This window comes from Mytilus edulis, chromosome 1 (genome assembly GCF_963676685.1).
Source record: "Mytilus edulis chromosome 1, xbMytEdul2.2, whole genome shotgun sequence".
Classification (NCBI taxonomy): Eukaryota; Metazoa; Mollusca; class Bivalvia; order Mytilida; family Mytilidae; genus Mytilus; species Mytilus edulis.
Window position 1 is genome coordinate 123,679,040 of NC_092344.1, and position 19,147 is coordinate 123,698,186.

The 19,147-nt window shown below is 35.1% G+C and overlaps 3 protein-coding genes across 3 annotated transcripts; 1 reads left to right on the forward strand and 2 right to left on the reverse strand.

Annotated features, from left to right (window-relative positions):
• Positions 1–7: 7 nt before the first annotated feature.
• Positions 8–6,246, reverse strand: LOC139506396 (uncharacterized). The gene is made up of 4 exons (XM_071295457.1): positions 6,233–6,246; positions 5,395–5,967; positions 1,923–3,132; positions 8–37 (listed from the first exon to the last, which is right to left on the reverse strand). Exons 1-4 carry the CDS (start codon positions 6,244–6,246, stop codon positions 8–10), a joined length of 1,827 nt encoding a protein of 608 aa, XP_071151558.1.
• Positions 6,247–8,508: 2,262 nt separating this feature from the next.
• On the reverse strand, positions 8,509–10,380 carry LOC139506535 (uncharacterized). Its single transcript, XM_071295490.1, has one exon. It carries the CDS (start codon positions 10,378–10,380, stop codon positions 8,509–8,511), a length of 1,872 nt encoding a protein of 623 aa, XP_071151591.1.
• Positions 10,381–10,632: 252 nt separating this feature from the next.
• LOC139505265 (uncharacterized) lies at positions 10,633–14,321 on the forward strand. Its single transcript, XM_071294989.1, has 3 exons — positions 10,633–10,877; positions 11,558–11,621; positions 12,992–14,321. Exons 2-3 carry the CDS (start codon positions 11,598–11,600, stop codon positions 14,231–14,233), a joined length of 1,266 nt encoding a protein of 421 aa, XP_071151090.1. The 5' UTR covers positions 10,633–10,877; positions 11,558–11,597; the 3' UTR covers positions 14,234–14,321.
• The last annotated feature ends 4,826 nt before the right edge of the window (positions 14,322–19,147 follow it).

Sequence of the window (19,147 nt, forward strand, 5' to 3'; positions counted from 1 at the left end):
GGGTTCATTAAGGGATACACACAGTTTGATATTCATGCTAATAATATATAACAGTTACGATTTAAAAATCAATTTGAATTTAGGTTGCAGTAAGAAAAAAAACAATATTAGGTCAATGTCATAAAGATATAAACTTTTTAGTATTCTGAATAAAACTGGGGAAAGGAAGGGCGCATTTAAATCTTGCCCTATCCCAGTTTCGCCGTCTCATACATATTTTTTGTATGAGGCTAAGAAACTGGGGAAGGACGAGGTTCTACCGAGCCCTTCCCCAGTTTTGCGCAAAGCACAAAAAAAGTTTATATTTTTTCTGTCATTGACCTAATATTGCTTTTATACTGCAACATAAATTAATAAATTGATAGCTATTCAAATCGTAACACAAACGAAAGACTTATTTTCATCCCTTCATGGAACCCTGATTGTGGAGAAAGTGTGCCATGATGAAATTGACATCGTACACAATAGAGCTTTGTTACAATATTTTATATAAAATAAACACAACTAGTTGCAGTATAAAAACATTTTATATTTTTCTGACATTGACCTTATATTGTATGTGTAGAAGTACTTAAAGATGACAAAAATTTTTAGTACTGAAAAATGACTGAAATTTTCAGTACTGAAAAATTACTGAAATTTTCAGTACTGAAAAATGACTGAAATTTTCAGTACTGAAAAATGGCTGAAATTTTCAGTACTGAAAAATGGCTGAAATTTTCAGTACTGAAAAATGGCTGAAATTTTCAGTACTGAAAAATAACTGAAATTTTCAGTACTGATAAATGACTGAAATTTTCAGTACTGTAAAGAACTTTTTCTCAACATTACTGAAAATGATATAAAAATTTATGTACTGAATAGTGATGTTTCCTAAAAGTACTGTTTATATAGCGGCATTTGATGTACTGTTTTGTAATGTTTCCTAAAAGTACTGTTTATATAGCGGCATTTAATGTACTGTTTAGTGATGTTTCCTAAAAGTACTGTTTATATAGCGGCATTTAATGTACTGATTAGTAATGTTTCCTAAAAGTACTGTTTTTATAGCGGCATTTAATGTACATGTAAACGCTAGTCAAATTGTTGGTAGTGTAAACTTCATTTTCACTTTCACTACTTTCATCCTGCTCCATGAAATGAGCACGTGGTTTAAAACGTGATTTAAACTCTCTGTGATTTTCACTTAAATTCCCATTGCACTGGGGTAAAGCTGATGACCGTAACTGCATTCACGGTCATCCAAAGATGTCGGATGAAAAATTAGGTCAGTTTCTGTATTGCCTGTTAAAGTGTTTCTATATCATTTTCTTTACAAATCATACATTGAAACGATGTAAATTTATAAAAGAATCACTCGGAAATCACTAATTACTTCTGAGAAATGTGCATGAAACGGGAAATTCGATTTGAAAAAATCGCCAAGATGACCGTAAATCACAATCGAGATGACCGTAACAGAATCAGCGATTCATAACAAGGCTGACCGTAACTGCTTTTAAGATGACCGTAATTTGTAAATGATGACCGTAACTTTTAAAGGATGACCCTCAATTCTAAGAAATATCCGTATTTATATAACTATCTTTTTGTATCAAATGATTAATCGTGTTGGTATACACATATTAATATGAAAGTTTTATCCTATAGGTAGAAGAAAATAAGACGTGCTTCAAATGCAAAGATTACCATATGTATCTTTTTTACAGTAGAGGGTTCAATTTTTAAAATGAATTTGCCAAAAGACATGCGGTGCACAGCCTTCAACTGCTCGACAAAAGATTTTTTTTTTTGTTTCTGGGATTCCTTTTAATGACATATAATAAATACACATTTTTAAAAATGCCAAAAAATTGCATATTATATCGTCCTTCATTTTGTCGTGCAAATAAAATAACAGAAATATTTTGAAAATCCTTAACCTTAACCTTAATTCTCTCCGGCCAGAAGTCGCATAAGGCCTCCACGCTGTTTTTCCACCCTTTTCTATCTTTTGCCGCTGTTCTGGCTACGTCCCAACTTGTCCATCCTTGTTGGTTCCTTTCTTTCTCTGTTGTTTTTCTCCATGTAGTTTTTGGCCTTCCTCTAATTCTTTTCCCTTCAGGTGCCCATTGTAGAGCTACATAGCTGTTGTTGTCTCTTTCACGTCTTAATGTATGTCCTATCCATGTCCACCGTCTCCTTCTGATTTCGCAACTGATGTTTCTGGTGTTAGCTATTTCATTTACTGTTTTGTTCGATGTTTTACTTTGCCATCTTATTTTTAGGATCTTTCTTAGGCATTGGTGTTCTACAGTATTTAGTTTCTTTTCTTCAATGTTTGTTAATTTCCATGTTTCGCATCCATACAATAATACAGGTCTTACTAATGATTTATATAGGTGTATTTTTGTTTTTCGGCCAATTCCTCTTGCATACCATATATTTCTTAGGCGATGGAATGTCCCTCTTGCTTTCTGTATTCTGTTTTTGATGTCACAACTGCCTCCTCCCTCTTTGTCCATGACTGCTCCCAGGTATGTGAATTTGTCTACATCTTCTATTTTCTGATCGTATAACGTTATCAACTCTTTATTCTTTGTTTGCTGGGATCTCAGAGTTTTACATTTTTTGGGGTTAAGTTTCATTCCAATTCTTTCAGCTTCAGTTGTTAATTTCTGTGTTTTTTCATCAAGGTCGCTAAATTTTGAGGAAAGAAGTGCGATGTCATCAGCAAAGTCAAGATCTTCTAGAACAGTATTAAAGTTCCATCGTATCCCTCTTGCTTTGTCTGCAGTTGTTTTCCGCATGATCCAGTCAATGACTAGAAGGAAAAGAAAACCTGACATTACGCATCCCTGTTTCACTCCTGATTTTATCTCAAACCATTCTGATGTTTCTCCCTGATCTATGACAGAACACTTAAATCCTTTATATATCTCCTTTATGGTTCTTATTATCTTGTCTGGTATTCCATAGCTCTTCATGATATACCATAGACTCTCTCGGTGGACAGAGTCAAATGCTTTTTCGAAGTCTATAAAAAGTATTATTAAAGCTGCCCTCCATTTATTTGTTTGCTCAAGTATGTTTCTAAGGATAAAAATCTGTTCAGTTGTTTCTCTTGTTGGTCTACATCCTGCCTGCTCATTCCTGAAAATATCATTCGAATAAACTAGTGAAGGTGAGCTCCAGCAAAGTAGATCCTTAAAATACTATTGTACGAAAAGCGTATCACAAGGCGGAACGTTGTCAATTTGTATGCATACAGAAATGTTATTCATACAGTCAGGATTCTACTTCTTCAAAATTATCTCCCCATTACGCCAGTTCATGCTCACAGTCGTAGAAATGGAAGCCATTGTCAGTCCGGAATGCGGTTCGATAAAATTGTTTCCCTTGTTTATTTCGCTCTCCTGTCAAATCATGTAATTTCGCTACCTCCAATGGTAGACGCTACAACGATGGGTGTCGTCAAGAAAGGTACGATTAAAGGAATCAGCTAGGAATTAGACAATCACCATTGGTATAGGTGAGTTGTTTAATAGTTGTTGCTTTGTGATAAATGCATGTTTTGGATTTATTGATAATCAGGAATAGCTGGAAAGGAAAGAAACGTGTTGCTACGTGAACCCGGAAAGGCCCGGACGAATTTAAAAAAAAAATCTAGAGACGATCGTTCTGAGTGTGCCACCTACACATTCAAACGTGTACACAAGCACAATATTCCATATCTATGTAATGTGTTTTCATAATTATGTGATATAGAGCAAAAAAAAGTAGCAGTTTTTTGTGTCTTGTTGTTAAGCATTTCCACGGGAGATAATGCTATATAAAATACTCTTGCTTTGTACGTTTTAAATACAAAATATACACCCGAAACATGCCCTAACATAAAAAGGTGCACTCGATTTTTCTCTTTTCGATACAATCGTTAACTGTTTTGGGGAATTTTTTCTTGATTCACATAATGGAAGGGCAGACACGAAAATTTCTGAACTAAAAGATTGATATGTTCTCCGTCCGTGATAAAAAAAAATCGGAGGTAATGCATTTTCTTCATCCAACTTATAGATACTATATATAAAAAAAGAAGATGTGGTATTATTGCCAATGCGACAGCTATCCAGAAAAGACCAAAATGACACAAACATTAACAACTATAGGTAACCGTAAGGCCTTCAACATAGTCAGCTATAAAAGGCCCCGATAAGAACAATGTCGTCGACTTGATATCTTATTGTTTTGCATTACTATGTAAAAGATACATTGAAAACTTATGCAAATGGTGTTTTAAAAATAAGAAAATTGTCGTTTTATTTGTTTCTATTAACTTTTTTAAATTTTGTTACTATATCAAACATTACAGTAAACTTTTATCGCTTTCTCGATAAACACAGAGCTTCGATTCTTTTGTTCTATTTCAAAAGTGTTTCCGCCTGCATATATCAAGACAAATTAAGATTTTAATCTGCTTCCTCTGGACCCATACACATGGGCTCGATTACCAAATATTCGTATGTATTATTAATGTTTTTAATGCTCCATTTATTGACATTATGTTTTTCTGGTCTGTGCGTACGTTCGTCCGTTCGTCTGTTTGTTTGTCCGTTTGTCCAGCTTCAAGTTAAATAAAATTGAAACTTAGTACACATTTTCCCTATGGAATGATCTTTTTAATTCTAATGCCAAATTACAGTTTTATCTCATTTTCATAGTCCACTAAACATAGAAAATGATAGTGTAGATGAGGCATCCGTGTACTAGGGACACATTCATGTTTCTTCAAATTTTCGTCGTATCGCTGTAAATTTGTGTTAAAATTTTAACGTCGATATCAATAAATATTTCATTGTTTACGAGAAATATACAATTTACTATCATTGTTATAAATCCTAAATATGGCCAATTATATTATAGTTTAAAAAAAGAAATTTATGAAACATATTTATATCCGCTAACCGAGCCCCTATTGAGATCGACAAACTCAACAAAAAAGCTTTGAATACAATACGGATATTTCTTAGAATTGATGGTTATCCTAGAAAAGTTACGGTCGTCCTATATAAATTACAGTCAGTCTTTACAAATTACGGTCATCCTTTACAAGTTACGGTCATCTTTTTACCAATCACGGTCATCCTTGTTTTATGTTACGGTCATCTTGAAAATATTTTGATTATGATTTACGGTCATCTTAACGATTTTTTCAAATCGAATTTCCCGTTTCATGCACATTTCTCGGAAGTAATAAGTGATTTTCGAGTGATTCTTTTATAAATTTACATCGTTTCAATGTATGATTTGTAAAGAAAATGATATAGAAACACTTTAACAGACAATACAGAAACTGACCTAATTTTTCATCCGACATCTTGGGATGACCGTGAATGCAGTTACGGTCATCAGCTTTACCCCAGTGCATTGGCAGATTTGTTACGGCATTTCTTTGCGATATGTCCTTTCTTCTTACAACTGTGGCATTTTGCATCCTTGAACCTGCATTCAGCGGCTAAGTGATTTCCTCCACAACGGTAACAATCTCCTTGTTTCGAATTTCCAGAGTTGTTTCTTGTATATGATTTTGAAACTTTGTTGATTTGTTTCTGAAATGTTCCATTTGTCCCACTCGCTTGGATGTCCTGTGCATTCTTCTCTGCAGTCTCCATAGCGGTAGCAATTTCCAATGCCTTTTCAAATGTTAAATTCGGCTCTGCTAACAGCCTCCTCTGTATGCGGTCACTCTTTATCCCGACGACTAACCTGTCACGTAACATCGCGTTTAACGTGTCACCATAATTACAGTGTTCTGTCAGACTTCTTAGTGCTGCAATAAATGTCCTCACCGACTCATCGCTGTGTCTTGGTCTACTGTTAAATTTAAATCTCTGAATGATTTCTGATGGTACTGGATCTCGGTGGTCCTTCACTAGTTTTGTTAAATCGGCCAGTGATTTCGTTCCTGGTTTGGCTGGTGCTAATAAATCCCTTATTAATTTGTAGGTATTCTTCCCACACAACTTAAGAAAATATCCCTTTTCTGGTCTTCTTCGTCTATCTCATTAGCATTAAAATAATGTTCCATACGTTCTACATATTGTGTCCAATCTTCGGAGTAGTGGGGGAAGTGGGGGTTCTGGGCCACTTTTGCTAATGCAAACCCTATGGGAGTGAGGTTAACCTCCCAGAGTTAACCTCCCTAATAAATGACGTCAATTTAAGTATTATGACATTAATTAATTAAATTAATTACTTTGTGTATGTCATAGATGAGTGTATATTAAAAGTCTGATGTAATTGATTGATATTATTGATTATTGCTATATAGATGTTTAAGCCTTTTGTATATCGATTAAAGATTTTATCCACGCAAATACGAGAACGAGAGTTTCTGTGTGACTCTATTCCTAATGAGTTTGTTTTTCTTAAGTTTCGGCTTCTTGGTACCACACTAGTAATAATAATAACAATAGTATGTACAATATTTAATATCCCCGTCAATTCAGACAAATATGGGTCGGAGAGCCATCCACATGGTGCCTTTACAATATAACAAAAATATATATAACTATTTAATACATAAAAGAAATAGAGAGTCGTCTACCACTCAACAGTATCTATAACCTCACGAAAGGGCCAACAGTATGCTATCTTTCGTGCAGGGGTGTAAACTGTCGAGACTTGAAGTTAGTCTTTCCGGGGTAGTTAACTCTCTCAAATATCGCGAGCTTTAATCCAAGAATTGAATTTGATTAACCAATGTAACCATTTTACATAATATTGCTTGATTCGATATATGACAAGTACAGTTTAGCTTTCATCGTTTTCATCGTCTTCATCCTCCTCTCCTTCCTCTTCCTCGTTATCATCATCATCGTTATTATCTTCACTTTCATAACTATTGTTAGTCTCGTTGTCAATAACTTCATCTAGATAAATTTCCAACTGAGGTTTATATTTCCTGATAGCTACTTTGATGGCTTTCTCGTAATCCATGTCATCGTTAACTAGCTCTGTGATCTTATTCATGACTTTGCCATGCAGATTACCATTTTGTAACTGTAGTAAATACTCAATTAAACTACTATATCTGGACATCAACTGATCCATATCCTCGTCTTTTAGTTTGCGATTAGCCTTACTCCTGGCGTGGTCTTCTATCATGTCACCATCGATGTATTTATCAACTTTTTCTTCCCATATATCTGCATTTGCCTCTCTGGCAAGTTCAGCTAATTTTATGAAAGCCATATCTTCTCCACCTTCTATATCAATTTCGTTTACACGAGGCTTCTTTGAGGGTATGTCTTCATCCTCAATTTCCCTTTTTCTTTTTAAATCATTATTTTCCGGGCACCACTTATTCATATGTCTAGCTAAATCAGGAACGCTTTCAAAGACTACACCGCAATCATCACATGAAGGCATGATTTCTTTATCGTCTGGTAAATACGTCTGCTCACTTTGAAATGATTCTTCAAACTGATGTGGTTCTAGTTCTTTTCTGCTAATATACTTCTTAGAATCACCCCCACCAACCATGTTCTTGCTTTCAAATATATTAAGTTTTAATCTGTCGTCTTCCGGTGTATCTTGTTTCAGATCAATGAATAGACTTCCATATGGTCGTTGTGTCCCTTCTTTGTACTTATTCATGAATTTCTTCGGATTATTAGGATACATCTGTCTAGCAAATATGGCTGGCCCAACTTGATCACGTGGGTTTTTGAATAGGACTATATACTGGCTATTGATGCTCATGGTTCTACTCTCCTTTCCCTTCGAGAACGCATTTTGCAGTATACAAGCTACACTTAGGTTTCTGTGATGACTGCCCTCGACAAATAGTTCACACACATCCTTACTATTGGTGACGTCTCTCATTAAATCGTCTAGGATGATTAAACTTGGATATCTAGAGTCAATGAATGAATCATCATTCAAATTTTCAGGTAAACCTTGAATAAACATTATGTTCTTGACTGTCTGTTGCATTTCACTAAATAATGGCTGCCATCGTTTATAACACCATATAATCCTCTCAGGTGATGGTTTTATCATAGTCCGTGCTCGCTCCAATAATGTTTTCATCCAAAACGTCTTACCTGAACCAGTAGGTCCAGCCAACATCATAGTGAATGGATGATGTAGTTGGACATTTTGTGGCGGCGGCGGTGGCGGCGGCGGCGGTGGTGGTGGTGGTGGTGGTGGCGGCAGTGGAGGCGGTGGTGGTGGTGGTGGTGGAGGAGGCGGTGGTGGTGGTGGTGGTGGTGGTGGTGGTGGTGGTGGTGGTGGTGGTGGTGGTGGTGGAGGAGGCGGTGGAGGCGGTGGTGGATACGCATGACTGCTCGGTGGATATGGTTGATTGGTTTCGTGTTTTCTCCTATAATGTCTCAACATAGCATCTTTTCTCGAAAATTCCGTGCCACAATCTGGACAGGTATTTGACATCTCAGAGAGCTCTTAAAACACGTCCTCTACCGTCAAATGATAGAAACAAAGTGATTAGAATATTGACCTTCATCCTAATTAAATTCTCCAATGTCCATAGGCTAAACTTTGTATCCCATCATCTAGTAAGTATATTTTGTCATCATAAGGGGATAAGCCCAGTTTGTTGATGGATATATTATATAACTTGTGGTCATATGAACGGATCTGTGTCATGGTAGACATGTGGATTTCTTTATTGAACAGACATTGTTTATAATGTTCGTGTCTTGTGTCATGTTTGATCACACTCTTCTTTATACCTTTTGCTGTTTTCTTCTCGCAGAGTTGTTTATTCTCCTCATATATCAATGAGTACATCTTCGACTTGAGGCCGACAAATTCCTGTATGGGAATACCATGTGTTTCATCCTTCATCTTTCCTAACACCTTCTTATTCAATGTGCTATGTAGTGGATGATTTGGGTCATATTCTGATGTATCAAACAAGTGATTGTCCTCCATCATATCCTGATATATATCATTAGTGCTAACGGTGTAGCATAATGAGTCTGTGTCAGTAAATAAAAGTTTTGCTTTGGGTCCATATTTGTTCTTCATATAGTTATAATGAAAGTCATACATTAGTGTCTTTGACAAATCGAGTATAGCAAATCCAACGTAAATGGGTCTATTCAAGTATAATCGTTGTTTCAGCATGTGAACTGCCACCAAGTTTTCGTTGAATATTTTAAAGGCATGAAACGTTGGTTTGCTGATAAGTTTTCTTGCTTTAGACTGATCACTCAAAAGCTTTATATCTGTTCTTTTCCTTAAATTTTCCATTGTTTTTCCAAAGACTGCATTATTCATGAGTTTAAAAAAGTCCTTCTCAAACTCATTCTTTGCAAGTTTTTTTTTCTCTGTGTTAAAATCGATATATTTTTTTAGCCAGGGTCGTTGCTCAAACGCGAGTACCCTATGAATCTTGGTAAGTCTCATTCCAAGTGATAAGTAGAGTTTCAAATTCCTATAATGTACCACGTATTTTTCCTTTGGATATAAATTCGGTATCAATTTTTCAGTCGACGTTCCTTTTAAATCTAAATCTTCCAATAGCTTTTTCGCATAGGGCGATAACATTTCATCTGTAACCTTCAACTTTTCGGGAGCGAGTGGATATTCGCTGTGGTCATCGTGCAGTTCCTTTGGATATTCTAGGTCAACTTCTAGTATATAACCATTTTCTTTCTCATCTGCAATGTCACTTATATGAAGGTTTTCAATTTCACAATCGTCTAGCCATTTGAAGTCTTTAACCGGAAGAGCCTGAGACATGGCCCATCCGTATAAGTTGTTGGCATCTAGGTACATCACATGGCTATTTGGTTCATTTTCGTCGTAATTTGGAACATTTTTATTGTTAGCTTTAGCATGACGCTGGGATATCGTTGATATTCCCCCTCTTAAACCTTTCTCTATAAACAAATGCATGTCTACGTCAGTGAGTAATTCTAAATTCACACCTGTCATTTTCAAGGCAGCTTGCCAGGCTAAACCGGGCGAGGTATAGAAATGTGCAGCATCCAGTCCATAGTAGTTGAGACAGATCTCCCTGAAATTTTCAAAGACGTCGGCTAATGCAAGGACATCTGATAGAACGTATAGATCGTGGTACTGTCCGAGATTCTGTATGTTAAACAATTGCCATACCTGTTGTGCATGTGCATAGTCCAGTGTGGTTATACCTTCTCCCGATAGTGTACTATAAAAATCTTCAATCGGTGGTAGTAGAGTTTCCGCAAACTTTGCCTCGAAATCAAAATACTCGTATGGGTATACTTGTTTTCGCAGAAGTAGACTTATCTGTTCTTCTCCAATGTGTCTAAATTTACTCGAACCTTCTTTTGCCAGGTTTTCAACGAGCTTTTGTAATGAGGAAGACATAAACTGTAGAGTATGGAAGCGCATATGGTACACCCCTTGTAAAGTTATTTTGTTGCTAATAAGTCGGAATTATTAGTCAAGTTGTGTGTTATAAGCTGGAATCTTATCATCAAGTTGAAGTCAAGTTGTCGGAATGATGTAGAAAAATTGTTTTACAATGTCGACTTGCTGATATAAATATAATGGCATAGTAATAAGAAGTCGACACGTTGAATTCAACTTATTAATTGATTAAGTCGACAACTTGTTTATTTGATATTATATCATCATGTTGAAGTCAACTTGTCGGAATGATGTAGATAAAGTTTTTATTACAATGTCGACTTGCTAATATAAATGTAAATGACATAAAATAAGAAGTCGACTTGTTTATTAATTAAGTCAACTTGCTTATTTGATGTTAACTTTATTCGTTCTCACGGTCAGATTCCCACGGTCCGTATTTTACTTCCTGTGCTGACACATTAAAGATGGAGATCGACAGCAACAACATCAGCGGGAGCAGTGGAAACGAGTCATAAGTAAGTTTATATTTGTTTTCTTTGGAGACTTAGCGTTATATTTTAATATGAAGCAATACTGAACACAAAATGAAAAAGATCATAGGGAGAAAAAACGTTATTGTTTGAATGAAAGGGCATTGAAAAGTTACAGTTTAACGTGACCTGTGATAAGATCTAGAGTAAGACGTCTGCTATTATTAAAGATATATTCTACTTAAAGGGTTTCACCCCTCTCCCCACCATCCCATCACAAGTACACTACCCGTTCTGTACGACTGTCAATGAAAAATGGAAAAAAACTGAATGGTCCCTCCCTTTCGCCTTTCAGAGTCCTTTGTAGATCAATCTCCATGACTCATTTAATTCATAACAGCTAAGCAAAAAAAAATTAGTAATCTAAACAAATAATTTGATTCACAACTAGCAGGGTGGATCTTGTCATTTATAAGGGTTGGGTATGGGGATCCTAGCCCACGATAAAGGGGAGTTCCAACTATATGTCCCCATTCAATTGCATTGATCTTCCAAATAAATGTAAAAAAGGGTTCCAACCCCGGACCCCCTGGATTCGCCACTAATGCCAGGTAGAAAAGCATGATGCGAAACGAAATATGTGTTCACTTTATTTTGATATTGACCGATTAGAAGATTTTGCTATTCATTAAACATTTCAATTGAAGAAATATCGTCTATTTCAGCTGCTTGGTCACCTGCCCGTCTAATAAATGGTCAAAGACTATGGAATCAAGCAATATTTTAAAGGTAATGTTGAAAGTAAAACAAAGAAATATGTTGCTGACATCGAACATCAAATCAACACACTTTGGCTTAAAAACAAACAAAATTTGTCAAAACTTTCTTGTATAGTTTTTATAATGTTTTTCTTCATTTAGACTAATCAGCTCCATCTTCGTGGAAAGTATGAAAAAGGTTTAATACTGTATTGTGATTTATTTTTTGTAAAAACTGCACCTTAAACGGCCAAAAATTACAAAAAATAAAGGATTACTAAAATAGGAAAAATGAGCACATATTTACACGGCTCTAGCGAAAAATATAGTGAACCATGATATAAAGTTTTCTTCATATTTTGTCTAGCATGCGCAGTAAAAGCGAGACATGTAGGTACGGTTTTACAGGCGACGGTGAATATATGGCGTTAACATTGCAACCAAGTTTGCTGTTCATGTCTTTATCTCGTGAAGCATAACGAGTAAGGTTCTTATATTTAGGATGCAGATTTCCTACATATTGTTCTTGCCAGTCAGTCATGTGCCATTTATCTTTGACCTATTTTAAATGCTTGAATGACCCTGAAGAACTCTAATAGTCAATTTTGCAACCGAGTTTACTGCTTAAGTCCATATCTCAAGAAATAGAAGTCTAAGGTTGATAATATTTGGCATTAACGTCTCCAACTACAAGGGGATGATAGTCTGAAGTGTAATTTTAGCTTTGACTTAGGTTGATGATATTAGACAAGGAGGTTCCCCACTACCAGGGGATGTCATTTTGATACCTGTAATTTGATCTTGGCCTTGTTTTTATGGTTGATTGACTTTGACAATATGCGACCAAATTTTATAAATTAGTCAATGATTGATAAAGAACTAGATATCATGTTTAAGGAGGCATGATGTTACAACAAATTTAGCAAAAATTGAAACATATTTTTTTCATAACAAATTTTATTCATTAGGTACACTATTCGTTGTTTCTTTAAGATATGATACAAAAATCAACCAAACAAAATAAATTCGTTTAGGCATCAGATGACTTTTAAAATGTTTATTCGATTGCAATATGCTGGAAGAAGATATGTCCTCTTGTTTGAAAATGAAAACATGTTCAAATGTAAAAATATCATATGCTTATACCTGATACCTATAACGGGTAAATTTAAAAATGAAATATGTTATAAATATCGCCATGAAGATTTATTTTGGATTGTCAAAACTTACTGTGTATTTTTCCATTTCGTATTCCATTAAATGTGAAGGCGCAGCGCATTTCCTAGTAGTTTTATAGTAAGCTGATGACGTCACAGTGAACACCCTATTTAGATATCAAGCCAATCGGATTTTTCATTTTATCATTACATCATACGTGTAATTTCTATCTTTATGTTTCAGTTACTCTGTTGTCTCCTTTGTGTTGCTGATCATGACGTTACAGGAATACCTTACCCAGGCGATGATGCTTCTGTGCCTGAACTAGTCCAATACTATCATCAATTATGCTACACGTCCCTTCAAATATGTGGATTTCTCTTGTTTGTTCACGGAACATTCATGAGTTGTTCCATGTTAAAAAGACTTAAGAGAAGATTAAATATCAGACGGCGTAACAACCAGTCGCCATTACCTACAGTTGTAAGGACAATCCTGGCTTTACACCGTAATGGCCTGTCTAATGTTGGATACAGGTATATGTGGAGGACTCTGAACATAGGCTTTGGACTTTGCGTCACACAATCAAGAGCAAGGCTTTGCTTAAGAACAATAGACCAACAGGGTGTACTTAACAGATCGCATCGAGTTCTTCGAAGGAGAGTGTACTACAATAGAGGACCAAACTATCTGATTCATGTCGATGGTTACGATAAATTAAAACCCTACGGCATAGCTATACATGGGGCAATCGATGGATACTCTCGTAAACTTTTATGGTTGATAGCAAGTCCCTCCAACAATAACCCCAGATATGTCGGTTACTGGTATCTTAATTGGATCAAACAAAAAAAGATGCTTCCAAGGGTTGTTCGATCGGATGCAGGAACAGAAAACGTCATAATGAGGGATTTACAAAGATCGTTGCGACATAATCAAAACGATGAAATGTCGGGACAAAATTTTTTTCTCGTCGACAGATCTGTTGCAAATCAAAGAATAGAAAGGCTTTGGGGTACACTAAAAACGAGTTTCACCCAGTTTTGGAGAAACCGTTTCCAGGATTTCCAAGACACTGGACTTCTTAATGTATCGTGTCCAGTACATAAAGAATGTGTTCGATTTTGTTTCCTCTCCGTTATCCAACATCAATTGGACATGTTTGCTGAGAACTGGAACTCACATAGAATAAGAAGACAACGTGCTGAAGTTGTAACACCAAGTGGTATTCCAAATATGTTATACTATCAGCCAGAGATCTTTGGTGGAAGAGACTGTTCATTTCCTTTACCATGTAACTTACAAACAATTGACAATCTTATAGAGGAATATACAGAGAACTTTCCAGAGCATGGCTGTAGCAATGAATTTATTAACATTGTCGAGTTGCTTACTGGAAACAGACGAGATCAGTTTCCCATCATCACATCATACGATGACGCAGAGCTATTGTTTTGGACATTGATTGCTGCCTTACCGAATTGAACATTTGCTATACATTTTTTATACAATAATGATTTTGCATAAACATTTTTTTAGAAATTAATTATATATATAATATAAGTAGGTTTGATATTTGGTTTTACCATACAAGAATTAAATCAAACAAAATTACTAGGAGTTACTATATACTGTTTCTTGGTCTAGATGTTTTGTTGTTGATTATGGTAAATATAAAAGAAAATACTCTCTACGCCTAGTGCAGCATGATACGATCACATTTATCAAGGGAACAAACAGTAGGGCAAGTGTTGACACAAAGCTCATGCCTGATTTGTAACGCCTGGTCTCGGCACAAAAAAGTTTGCCAATGGGATATGATATTCCTATGTTGATCGCATTCGTTTGAATGGTTTTGTTTCTACTTTCTTGTACTCAAGGATCTAGTTTAATGACAAACTTTTTGCGCCAATACTTTAGGATATGAAACAAAAGACTAGTAAGAGGCTGTATCGCTCACATCAACCGTGGCTACATAAGCCAGCCCAAATTAGACCCCGATATAATAGGTATGTTCCCCGTTATTGCCCATCAAGGATGGATATAGCACTGCTTGAAAAGTGTTCATACAAAAACAAATGTTATCAAGTTTGGTCTCAGTAGTTTTGTTTGAGATCTTTGATCCCCCTGGCCCTCAGCTCAGGGTCCAATGTTAAACTATGTTGTTAGTAATTCCTGCAATCTTGGGTTATAGTCTTGAACCTACCAGACATAGTTTGCCTGTGCATTTTAAAAGATCATTGTGACCAAGTTTCATTGTAATTTGCACTGTACTTTTAGAAAATATCTTTCAATAAATTTCGCCATATTGTATAATCTCAACTACGTTCGTCACTGGCAATCAAGTTGGATTGTACCCTGTCCTGCCGAACACAATTTTGCTAGAAGGCCATCCAATGATAAGTTTTGCTTCAATTTGCTTAGTAGTTTCTAAGTAGAAGATCTTTCTATGCATTTCCAAATAAGATGCACTTACACTACGTTTTCCGCGGGCGGCCATCTACGATTGGAGACATACCTGACAGATATATTTATTGTAAGGATTTACTAGTAGTTTGTTTGCAATTAGTTCTATAAATTCTGTGTAAAAATGTGCTCCGTAGAGCGTAGCAAGTAACGACCGTATAAAGGGTACATTCGGGTAAGTGTTGACACAAAGTAAATGTAGACATATTAAATTGCTAGACTCCATCCAATTCAATCGCCCCGAAAGGGCCAATCACATCTCTAGACCCGATTTGGGCCTCTTGTTTGTTGGAAACGATAAACTAAAAACTTAAAAAATTAAGTAAAACACAATGTATGAAATCTACAAAATAAAAATATAAATCTATAAAGTATACACATGTCGAACAACATTTTTCGTTTCATCAAGTTGAAGCATTTTCAGTCTAGATCCTTTTTGTTAATTGTTAATGTTTGTGTCATTTTGGTCTTTTGTGGATAGTTGTCTCATTGGCAATCATACCACATCTTCTTTTTTATAAGTAAGTTCAGAGAAGATATTTGAATGCATTTCATACAAGTGTGGCAGTTAGTAGATAGATATAGGAAGATGTGGTGTGATTGCCAATGAGACAACTCTCCATCCAAATAACAATTTAAAAATTAAACCATTATAGGTTAAAGTACGGCCTTCAACACGGAGCCTTGGCTCACACCGAACAACAAGCTATAAAGGGCCCCAAAATTACTAGTGTAAAACCATTCAAACGGGAAAACCAACGGTCTAATCTATATAAACAAAACGAGAAACACGTATATATTACATAAACAAACGACAACTACTGTACATCAGATTCCTGACTTAGGACAGGTGCAAACATTTGCAGCGAGTTTCTGATTTAGGTCTGGCATATCTGGAAAGTAGGATGAAAACAATTTTAAAACTAGATCATCATTGCTGAGTGTTATCCATGCCCGCCGTCATTTTACACCAAATTTATGAAATTTTGGAAGTCTTTTCGAATATTCTCTAGAAAATCTTCAATGGGTTTTTAAATTTTTATTGTAAATATACACACTGCAGTTTAATATTCATAGATCAGTAAAAAAAATATATTGTACTCTTGCATCCAATCACGGCGTTTCTAAGTTGACTTCCTTCATCTGCCTTGGGTACACAAAAGGCCAACCTAATGTTGGGGAAATGTAATATATTGTAGTACCGGTTTCCCTTTAAATGATGTTTTAATTTTTTTTTTTTTTTTAATTTTTTTTTTACAAAACTTTGGAATTTGCCCAACAAATTTTGCATGCAGTATCACAATAATAATGATTTGTCCTCTGAAACGTCAAATATTACTTTTGAATCATATATTTTCTTGTTTTCCAAAAACAAATGCGTTAAATTTTCATCTTAGAAACTGCCAACTTTAAGTTTGAGAGTTTTACTCGAGGATGGTATTAAATTTATGTCTTCATCAGTCCAATGATCCTTGATTATATGTGCATCGAAAATTTTAATAAAAAGAGTCAATAAATAACAAAATGATTTTGGTTTTGGGATTTAAAGGTGACTACTAACACCGTAAATTGAGGTGTATACCCAATTAAAAGTGCTAAAATACAAAAATGTGACCACAAAACTTTTTATGAACAGAAAGAAATTTAAATCTATATACTAGTCTATCATTTAAAACAATTTGCAGCCGTGTTTTTTCCGGAACTGTTATATTATAAAAAGAAGATGTGGTATGATTGCCAATGAGGCAACTATAAATATCCACAAAAATGACCCAAACATTAACAACTATAGGTCATCGTACGGCCTTCAACAATGAGCAAAGCCCATACCGCATAGTCAGCTATAAAAGGCCACGATAAGACCGGTAAAACAATTCAAACGAGAAAACTAACGGCCTTATTTATGTAAAAAAAAAATGAACATTAAACTGTTAACTTTTCTCTTTTGAGATCAGTTGCAGTACTGTAATGCCAATTATATAAAGAGGCACAGCCTGGACACTGTGTTATGTCTGGACGACCTGATCACTATAAGGCATCAGCCACATTTTGTAGCTAAGTCCTAATAAACCAATACATAACTGAACATACAAAATGCGTTTACAAAGAAAGATACAAGAATAACAGATACTAATAACATCTGTTTCATTGTTAATTTTGACTCAATCAGTGCCCAGATGAAGTATAAAGTCAAGTATATTCAACTTTTTAAAATGAATACTTGAATGTTTTGATAACCCAAGTCAAAGTGGACAGCAGTTTATTAACATTCACAGTTCTAACTAATGACAGCAGTTCATTAGCATTCACAGTTGACAAATTCAAGGCAATGGCTAGTTTGCATAATAGGCATTTCATAGCAGTTTATTTAGCCTTCACAATTATTAGCAGGTTTTTGTGACGAAAATTTTATATGAGATACATGTACCCAAAAAAACTGATGTCAGCACTGAATATTCATGAGAACTGGTATACTAACAGCTATCAATAATGCATATTCATACAAAGTGCTAAGTTGATTTTCCAAGCTGTACATCAGAGAAACAGATTTCACCACTAATAACTCGTGTATTACAATATTTCTCCATTCTCCACAGTAAAATTTAAAAAAACTAAGAACGGCTAGCACTTAAAATATTGAAAATTGACTGTCTCCAGTGGAGAAATATTGCAACACACTTGTTGCAGTGGTGAAACTATATTAATTCTCTTTCTCTTTTGGATTTAAACCAAAAAAAAAAAATAATACACGTAATAATAATGTTATGTAATATGTAAAACATTGTATTATGTTTCCAAAATTATGTTTCCAATTTTGGAAACAAACTTCAGTAACATACATCAACTTCATTAAAAGAGGGACGAAAGATACCAGAGGGACAGTCAAACTCATAAAATGGATTGTTTGGTCAATATTAACCATAACCAATCGGCTATTTGCAGCCTATGTTTACCTAATACTCCCTCCCCGTTTTTCAAGTCTTGAATAATGAATATGATGTATTTTTGTTTTTTAACAAAATCATATTAAAATAGTCGTATCTTCATTTTCAAATAACATCTTGCACTGCAAGTATATGATATTAGTTTATTACATTCCTGCCAACATCAACTATTCTATTTGAATAAACCAGTATCCCCCCTTTTTGGGCTGTCTGTGTGATTTCTGCTTTCCCCTACAAATTTATGTCAGAATATACACATGCATTAACTGTAACTTCAACTTACTGTACTGTGGGTTTGTGAATGCATTCCATTTAGCCTAAATTATAATTTATAATTGACAAAAATAGTTTTTCACTAGCAAGAATTTACACACAGTTTGGAGCCAAAAATGCACATTTGATCATTCAAATGAAGGTTTACTTTCAAGCTGAAAACACAAGTCAGGTCCAAGCATTTTTATAACAAAGATTAAAATCCAATCAGCTATCTAACTGCTATGGAACTGCTGTCATAACTGTTGTCCAATTGACAACACTTTAAAAGGTACCATGACTGCTAAGAAATGGTCAAATTAGACAGTTTTTTCAAACTGGTATTATATAAAATGCTAAGAACAGCTAAAATAATGCCAAAAATATGAAAAACTGGTAAATAACAGCTATTAGCTAACGAAAGCAGTTCAGTTTGACTTGGTAAATTCATAGTTTGGGTGGAATTAATAAAGTGATGACTTCACCGAATATTAATCACATTTTTCTCAGCAACTACCCATCTTTGAATCCTGATGGACAATTCATTATGTATTAATGCCATACCCTGGGTGCAATCAGAGAGCAATTAAACATTCACTTCCTCTTTATCGTGGACTTCATTTTATATGGCCCCAAACAGTTTTTGTGGTTGCATATTGGTATGGCATGAATTGTGAGATCTGTTCCTTCCTATGCCAATTAGAACCAAACTCTATCACAAGTATTCACGGATGGC

Bases quoted from the DNA above. Each gene is read 5' to 3' on its own strand.
- LOC139505265 (XM_071294989.1), top strand. From the start codon at position 11,598: ATGGAATCAAGCAATATTTTAAAG. The intron at 11,622-12,991 runs GTAATGTTGAAA...TTTATGTTTCAG, and splicing joins AATCAAGCAATATTTTAAAG to TTACTCTGTTGTCTCCTTTG.
- LOC139506396 (XM_071295457.1), bottom strand. The intron at 3,133-5,394 runs GTAAAGCTGATG...TGATATTTTCAG, and splicing joins AAATCTGCCAATGCACTGGG to GAATGAGCAGGCAGGATGTA. The intron at 38-1,922 runs GTTAAGGATTTT...ATATATTATTAG, and splicing joins CGGAGAGAATTAAGGTTAAG to CATGAATATCAAACTGTGTG.
- LOC139506535 (XM_071295490.1), bottom strand. From the start codon at position 10,380: ATGCGCTTCCATACTCTACAGTTTATGTCTTCCTCATTACAAAAGCTC.